This window comes from Eretmochelys imbricata, chromosome 14, assembly GCF_965152235.1.
Source record: "Eretmochelys imbricata isolate rEreImb1 chromosome 14, rEreImb1.hap1, whole genome shotgun sequence".
Lineage (NCBI taxonomy): Eukaryota > Metazoa > Chordata > Testudines > Cheloniidae > Eretmochelys > Eretmochelys imbricata.
In genome coordinates this window covers 30,974,768-30,983,773 of record NC_135585.1, presented here as the reverse complement: position 1 = coordinate 30,983,773, position 9,006 = coordinate 30,974,768, and the positions used below count along the sequence as shown (strand labels likewise).

Here is a 9,006-nt window from a genome sequence, read left to right as displayed (position 1 = left end):
AATTATATTTGCTTTTTTTTGCAACAGTGTTACACTGTTGACTCATATTTAGCTTGTGATCCACAATGACCCCCAGATCCCTTTCCACAGTACTTCTTCCTTCTGCACTCATTTCCCATTGGGTATGTGTGCAACTGATTGTTCCTTCCTAAGTGGAGTACGTTGCATTTGTCCTTATTGAATTTCATCCTATTTACTTCAGACCATTTCTCCAGTTTGTCCAGATCATTTTGAATTTTAATCCTATCCTCCAAAACACTCACAACCCCTCCCAGCTTGGAATTGTCCACAAACTTTATAAGTGTACTCTCTATGCCATTACCTAAATTGTTGATGAAGATATTGAACAGAACCCGACCCAAAACATATCCCTGTGGGACCCCACTCATTATGCCCTTCCAGCATGACTGTGAACCACTGATAACGACTCTCTGGGAATGGTTTTCCAACCAGTTATGCACCCACCTTAGAGTAGCTCCATCTAGGTTGTATTTCCCTAGTTTGTTTATGAGAAGGTCATGAGAGACAGTATCAAAAGCCTTACTAAAGTCAAGATATACCACATCTACCACTTCCCGCCATCCACAAGGCTTGTTACCCTGTCAAAGAAAGCTATCAGGTTGGTTTGACATGCTTTGTTCTTGACAAATCCATGCTGACTGTTACTTATCACCTCATTATCTTCTAGGTGTTTGCAAACTGATTGCTTGATTATTTGCTCCATTACCTTTCCGGGCACAGAAGTTAAGCTGACTGGTCTGTAATTCCCTGGGTTGTCCTTATTTCCCTTTTTATAGATGGGTACTATATTTGCCCTTTTCCAGTCTTCTGGTATGTCTCCGGTCTTCCATGAATTTTCAATGGAGTGGCGAGTGGTGACAGAGTCTTACCAGCCCGGATCACACATGCCAGATTGTTTCTAGACTTTGAGTTTAGGGAAAGCATTTTTTTTCACCCAGTGCCTTTCCTGTATTATCATCCCACACTCATTATGAAGTGGGGAGGGTCATTTCCCAGTTAGGGTTGTACATCAGCCTGGTTTTGCACCTTCTTAAGATCCACCCTCCAAAGAGCTGTATTTTATGACTGCTACATAGCTACTGTTGGGAAACAGAAAAGGCACTGCCAGTCCCTCACCACGTTCCCATCACCACCACAGGCACTAAGGGAGAATTTACTCCACTTCATTATTTATGGCATGAACTGATCTCTTGTGAGGGGGTGAAAATTATTCCTTCTCCTACAGGGCACTGAAATGCTGACTATACCAGGATATATTGTTAGAATTAATGGAAAGAAATCTAACAGCAGGACGTTGCCTAAGAGCTCTAGACCACATTGAAAAATCTCAGTCCAAGATTTTAGTTGATGTTTGATTTTTACTCCTAAGACATGGAATGATTCTGGCCATTGCTAGAAGTGAAATATAGCATTTAAGCATCATTGTTAAGCTCTGGTATGTCACTAGAAAGGATATGATAGACAGAGAAATGATCTGATCTGTAATATCAGTATGTGGCTACCAGATAAATGGGCTTTTATAGTAATCACTGATATCCGTGTCGAACACCCTCTTCCCCATCAGAGGAATGTTCTGTCCTCGGACTCAGTTTCCGAGCACTTTGCTCTGAAATCTAAACTTAGCCTTAAAATTTCAGCCTGTAACCAGGAGAGGGAGGGATTTTCTGAATATTTATGGAATTAATTCACGAGATTTGATTAACTTTTAACTCTGTGTCCTTCCAATTCAGTCGCACAGATTTATTGTTCCTAGACTCAGCCAATGGCAGACTGCAGAAACCAAACAGCCATCACTGAATTCTTCCTCCTGGGATTCGGGGATCTCCCTGACCTGCAAATTCTTCTCTTCCTGATGTTCCTAGTGATCTACATGGCAACCGTGGTTGGGAACACCCTCATTGTGGTGCTCGTTGTGGCTGACCAGCATCTTCACAGCCCCATGTACTTCTTCCTGGGGAATTTGTCCTGCGTAGAGACCTGCTACACCTCAGCCATCGTGCCCCAGATGCTGGCCAGTCTCCTGACTGGGGACAGAACCATCTCAGTCAGTGGCTGCATCATACAACTGCATTTCTTTGGTTCTCTGGTGGCTACAGAATGCTGTCTCCTAACATCGATGTCTTATGATCGGTATTTAGCGATATGTAAACGCCTGCACTATTTAACTCTTATGAATATCAGGTTTTCCTTCCACTTGGCTGCTGGCTCCTGGTTAAATGGTTTTTTGGGTATTACCATCTTTGTCTTATTCCTATCACAGTTAATATTCTGTGGCCCAAATGAAATTGACTATTTCTATTGTGATGCCCTCCCACTGATAGAGCTCTCCTGCAGTGACACCCACCAGCTCATATTGGTGGATTTCATACTAGCCTGTGTATTCATCCTGCCTCCATTCCTGCTAACCATGACGTCCTACATGTGCATCATCGCCACCATCCTGAGAATCCCTTCCACCACCGGGAGGCAAAAGGCCTTTTCCACCTGCTCCTCTCACCTCATTGTGGTGACAATTTTCTATGGAACCCTAATGATTGTCTACATGCTACCGAAACGTGATACACTGAGAGACCTAAACAAAGTGCTCTCTCTTTGCTACACGGTCCTGACTCCCCTGGTAAACCCCCTCATCTACAGCCTGAGAAACAGAGAGGTCAAGGAAGCTTTGAGGAAAGCAGGCAGTAAATGTGGCTTTTGCAAAAACGTGCAGAGACTCTGAGATAAAAACTTAGCTTTGAAAACCTCAGGCTGTCTGGGTGATTTCAGCAATCATCCCCCATTAAAATTAAGTTGAAAAGTCCTAGTGAAAATCTCAGCACTCAGTGTTGTCCACCTCAGTGGAAGGACCAGGGAGGGAGGTGGCCATAACCATGTTCCCATCATGGAGTTATGGGCACTAGGCAGAATGGAGACAAAATTGTAACCAATTGTTTAGATCTTTAAAAAAGCCATTCTTGATCAAAATAAATGTTTGGACAATAAAAATAGTAACTCCTTGTGCAGCAGAGTTGGGAATGTAAGCCTGGGAAATCTGCCACCCCTGAAATTGTGCATATTACCGTCATAACCCTCTGCAAACCAACCATCTTCACTGAACTCACAGAGGCCAGAGGCAAGCAACCAGGCCCCAGCAGTGACCTCTGGACACTTCACCAGGAACAGCTTTATAGCTCTTATCTGGGCTACACCCAGCTGTGACCAGCTCCGGGAAAGCAACAGCTCCAGGCTCACCGGGCCCTTGGAGGCAGGGAGGTTGGGCAAACAAAGAGGTAGACTCACACGCCAGGTCCACTGGGACTGTCCAGGCCCAGCTGGGGGTTTGCCAGGGCACCCATAGAACTGAGGCCATTCCGGGGGTCAGGTCTGTCAAACGGTCACTGACGAGGGACTCTGCTCATGGCCCTGCAGGGCACCAGCTGCTCTGCTTCCACCAGCTGCACAGAGCAGTTCAAAGGGAGGGGACCTGTTACAATGAGCATCCCCAAAACTAACTGCAAGAAGCCCAATGTCCAACAGGGCTAGTTCTGAGACTACAGTGTCTAGTCAGCCCCAGGTACCCCAGGCAGCTCTGCTCCACACAGGGCCCTTTCCTCAGAGGGTGAGGTAACTTATGGTGAGAGGAAGCGGCGACCACCTACCAACGGGCAGAACTCCTGTGATGCCAAACACGGCAGTGCTGGCTCAGTCACTGGGAGCACGTCAGGGCTTGGCCAGAGGCCGGGGAGCTGGGCACCAGTGAGAACTGTAGGGCTCCGACTCTGTGAAAGGGATTTCAGAAGGGACCTGACAGAGCTAGTCACCCAAATCCCTTTGAAATGGGAGATGGATGCACATCACCTTACACGCCTCTGAGAATCTCAGCCTGGAGAGCCACTGGGAATCTGTCATGGTAGCTTCAATCTGTGCATTTCCATTGGACACAGACCCCATATCAACAGAAAGGCGCTGGATGGATGGGAAACCCCTGCTAAGCCTTTGAGAGCTTCTGCCACTGTACGCGCTCTTGTAGCCACGAATGTTGCATTCATTTTTTGTACGATTTTGTTCCCAGTGGCTTTAGTTTGAAACAGCACACACCTAGCAGTAGGTAAGAAATGAGGAGAGATGCAGTTATGCTGTCTAGGGCCACAAGAGGGCAGAGAGGACAGGTGCAGCTGTGCTGTCCAATGAACAGCAGCCAAAGTGGAGGGGCAAGAAAGGAGAAGTTATGTTGCCAAAGGACCAATGGAAAGGGAGGTGAAGCTGTGTAACGGTGTGTAAGTGCTGAGTAGAGAGCACTGAAGAGACGAGGACCTCTGTGCTGCATAGTGAAAGGTGGACAGTAGCAGATGTTATGGAGTGAGTTATGGGCTGTTATATTAAATAACGGCCACCATGTGACATGATGGTCTCTTCTGTCCTTAAACTCTATGAATTGCTGATAAATGGGGATGGGTGGTAGGGGAGAGGATTGAGGGTAGGGAGAGTGTTCCGGGGGGTGGGGCGTGTCAGGCCAGAGGGAGGGGAGAAACACTGGAAAGGGATCATGGGAATGGATGGAAGGGGGAGTGGGGGCTAAAGAGGTGGGGATTGTCAGCTCCACATTCCCCTATCTCGTTTGAAGCCACCACCCCTTTCCCTTTCCCTTCCCCTCCCCTACTCCTCTCTAGCCTGGGTGGTAGTGGGGGGGAGGAGAGATGCCTCTTATTCACAGCCCCATTGCTCAGAGCAATGGCTGGAATACAGAGAGGGACACACCTCAGACAAAGGCGGGAAGGGGGTGTCAGCAGCTCCAGGCTCAGTCAGGATCTCAGATACATAGTCTGGGAAATGTACTCAGTGTGTCAGCTAAATACAAGGTGGAACAGATTGTTTAACATAAGTAGTTAACATATTTCAAAGGACTGCTATAGAGTGATCTCTTGGTGAAAAGTGTTCACCCAAAGGTGATACAGTGTTTGTCTTTTATCATTTTTCTGTGTCAGTTCATTTGAGAGCATAGTGATTGTCTGGTTTCACCCACATAGCTGTTGTCTGGGCATTTGATTCACTGGATGAGGTACACCACATGTCATGATAGGCACAGATAGGACCCATGGATCTTGAAAGGTGTATTGGGGGAAGTATTGCTCATTGTAGCAGAGGAGATATGTCTGCTGCTTTTGCATCTATTGTTCTGGCAGGGTCTGATGCGGCTTTGAGTTGGTGTGTCCTGATCTGTGGGGAACTTGCTTCTGATGGTGAGGTTGGAAAGGACGGGGGGTTGTTTGAAAGCCAGAAGTGGGGGTTCAGGAAAGATTTCTTTCAGAATGTGATCCCCATCGAGTGTGGATTGTAATTGTTTAATGATACTTTTCACAAAGCCTTCACTCTACATCTGACCTCTCGGTCCTCATTCTCAAAAGAAATCTGCACAACCCTGCAAAAGATGAGCCTGGGAACTTAAATGCATAACTTTGCAAGACACTAAAAATCATTAACTGAATAGAGACACTAGATTTATGGCTTATTACAACAAACTGTAACCAACTAACCCCCCCCCCCCACAAACACACACAGTTGCATTTCCCACCCTCCCTCCCATGACTGGTGGTGTGTGTGTCATAACCATAAGGGTAGCCTAAAATTCCTCCTTACCTGTAAGGAGGAACCTGGTTGGCACTTGACCAAAGGAACCAATGGGGACAAAAGATACTTTCAAATCTGGGCGGGGGGGAGGCTTTGTTTTCAGTTCTTTGTTTCTGTGTTCCTTCGCTCTTAGGACTAAGAGGGACCGGACTTCAATCCATGTCCTCCAAACCATTCCAAACCAGTCTCTCAACTTGTGAATTTTCCCTTTGCTGGAGGGAAGTTTATCCCTGTTTTGTAAGTTTGAAACTAAGGCTCGAGTGGGTTCCTCTGTGTTTTGTTCATCTTTTGTTACCCTGTAAAGTTATCTTCCAACCTGATTTTACAGAGGGGATTTTTACCCTTTTTTTAAAAAAAAAAAATCTTCTTTTAAGAACTGATTGATTTTTTTTTCAGTGTCCAAAGATCCAGGGATTTGGGTCTGTGTTCACTTTGTACCAATTGGTTAGGACATTGTTCTCAAGCCTCCTTAGGAAAGGGGGTGTAAGGGCTTGGGGGGGGGATATTTTGGGGGAACAGGAACTCCAAGTGGTCCTTTCCCTGATTCTTTGTCTAAATCACTTGGTGGTGGCAGCATACTGTTCAAGGACAAGGTGGAATTTGTGCCTTGGGAAAGTTTTTAACCTAAGCTAGTAAAAATAAGCTTAGGGGGTCTTGCATGTGGGTCCCCACATCTGTACCCCAGCGTTGAGAATGGGGAAGGGACCCTGACAGGTGTTAATCATAGAATAATAGAATATCAGGGTTGGAAGGGACCTCAGGAGGTCATCTAGTCCAACCCCCTGCTCAAAGCAGTACCAATCCCTGACTAAATGGGACATTTCAACTTGAATGGTCCCCTGAAATGTGTGTGAACTATTTATGATAAATTATCTGTTCCACCTTGTACTTAGCTGTGACACTGAGTACATTTCCCAGACTGAAGAAGAGTTCTGTGTAAGCATGAAAGCTTGTCTCTCCCACCAACAGAAGTTGGACCAATCAAAGATAACACCTCACCCACCCTTTTTTTCCTCTCTCTCTCTCTCTCTCTCTCTCTCTCTCAAAAAAAAAAAAAAGTTCTGTTGTTTTCAGTTTTCTTTCAAAACCTTTGGAGGTGGTTTGCACTGTGCTCCTTTCTACTCAGCTGAGGAAAGAGAGAGGGGCCCAGACTCACAATCCCTGCCCCGCCCATGCGCACACACCTCCTCTCCACCCTGCAAGACTCTCACATCCCCATTAACCCGCTGTTCCTGGGGGGAGAGGAGCTCCTAGATACATAGATTTTAAGGTTAAAAAAATCCATTCTGATCATTTTAGTCACATCTTCCGCATAGCAGAGGCTGGAGCTTTCCAGCCAGCGATTCCCCCCTCAGGCCCATCGCCCTAGGGGGCTGGTGAAGATACCCTTTGGGGGAGCTCAGGGAAATGGTCAGCCCCACTCTCCGGTGTCGGGGTCGCTGTCTCTATCCCAGGCTGGTGCGGAGATGAGGCCCCAGCAAGAAGGGGAGGGAGGTTGGAGAGCCAGCCTGCCCCACGCTAACCCTACAGCAGTGTGCTGTGGGGCTGGGCCCGGCGCCCTGCTCTTGTCTGTTGGCTCTCCCCACTCTCAGATTTGCTGGGCAGCTCATTCCAATGAGTGGGGCTCAGACCTCCGACCACCCCAAGGAGACAAGGAAGGGGAGGGCTAAGGAGGGGGAAAAAGGTCCCCAGCCCCACATACGGGTGAAGGTAGGATGCTGGATGTCAGGATAAAGGGGTGAGGGGCCCCGTGGGGGGTTCCGGGGTGAGCCCCAGGGGACCGGAGCGACTGAAGAAGGGAGAGGGGAGTTGGTGTAGCCAGGAGCTGGGGGCATTCGGGCTGATGGGTAGGGTGGATGGACCTGGGTGTTGGGGGCCACAAAAGGGCCCTGGGGGGAGTCAGGGTGCTGGAGCAGTGGCAGGAGGGGCTGGGGTGAAGACAGAGGGAGGTGTGGGGAGGGAAGTGGTTTGAGGATGGCGGGGGATGGGGGTGTAGGGACGGTCTTCAGAGGCGGGTTTATTAGGCAATGGGGCTGGGGGGAATGACGAGCAGCAGCGGGGGGAGGTCTGGGTGGGGTGAGGGGGTGCTGTCAGGGTGATGTTTTCTGGGGGTGTTTAGTTGGAGGGGTGTGCCATGAGGTGGATATATGTGGGGAGAAGGGGGTTGGTGTAGTGTGGTGGGTGGGGGATGTGGCAGAAGGAGATTTTGTGGGGTTTGGGTTTCTCCAGGGGTGGGTGGATGTGTTTATTTGGGGATGGGGTAAAAGGGGGTTCGATGGGTTTAAACAGGAGCTGTGGGGAGGGTTGGGGGTTATATGGGGGTCTGTGGTGGGGGTGTTGGCTGGGAACTGCAGCAGGATATTGGGGGGTCTATGGCAGAGGGTTGGTTGGGGGGCTATGGGAAAGGGTTGAGGGGCACTGTGGGAAGAGATTAATTGGGGGGTCTATGATGGGGGTTTGGAGGGGGAAAGGGAAGGGCGGTGGGGGGCTGGGAGCACAGGCAGCCGTGTGGCAGTGCTGATGGCAGCAGCTGGCTGTATCTGTCTCCCTCCCTCCCCTGCAGCCCCTTCCCCCTCCCCTCCCCTTCCCCTCCCTCCATCTTACTCCCCACACCGGGGACAGGCCTGGCACGCTGGGCACGCTCAGGATGGACTCTGCCTGAAGCACCACACCGGGCCACGGGGACTCTCCCTGTACGTCCTCCTGCTGGGCAGCCAGCGGGCTCTCACCAAGCGGGAAGCTCACTCAGATCTGGCAGAAGATGAACCCCCTCTAGCCCGAGCCCACCCCTGGCAACACCCATGGCTTGTCCCGGAGCTAGAGAGGATCTTTTAGAAGGAGGCATCCAGCCCTGATTTAAAGACTGCAAATGACCCAGAATCCACCACAGCCCTGGACAAACTGTTCCAATGGCCAATTGCCCTCACTGTTAAAAATGTGCCCCTTCTTTCTCGCCCAAATTTGTCTCCCTTCTGTTGCCAGCCATTGGCTCTCATTTCGCCTTTGTGTAGGAGACTGAAGAGTCCCTGGCAACCATCAATACCCTCCCTGTAGGTACTTCTAGTCAACTCTTTGTGGAAGCTTTGCTCACCGTCTCCCTGTTAAGTTACATAGTTTGAGGTTCTTGAGTCTTTCACTGTAAAGTTGGTTTTCCAGATCCCCAAATTGTTCTTGGAGCACAGGTCAGCACCACCATGTTGTGCGACGGACACCTGACAAAATTACTGGACTTGGTGACAGACATTGCAGGAAGGGTTATGTCTTTCAGTCATTCAACCCAGATTCCAGTTGCCATGGACATCACAATTTTTACTACGGACACGTTGCCTACCCCTGTCTTGGAGCAACTCTGAACCATTTACCAAGGGATGTGGTGGA

The 9,006-nt window shown here is 49.0% G+C and overlaps 1 protein-coding gene across 1 annotated transcript; it reads left to right on the top strand.

Moving 5' to 3' along the window:
- Positions 1 to 1,783: 1,783 nt before the first annotated feature.
- LOC144274452 (olfactory receptor 6N1-like) lies at positions 1,784 to 2,740 on the top strand. The gene has a single exon (XM_077833292.1). It carries the CDS (start codon positions 1,784 to 1,786, stop codon positions 2,738 to 2,740), a length of 957 nt encoding a protein of 318 aa, XP_077689418.1.
- Positions 2,741 to 9,006: the final 6,266 nt, after the last annotated feature.

Coding starts and splice junctions, on each gene's coding strand:
- LOC144274452 (XM_077833292.1), top strand. CDS start 1,784: ATGGCAGACTGCAGAAACCAAACAGCCATCACTGAATTCTTCCTCCTG.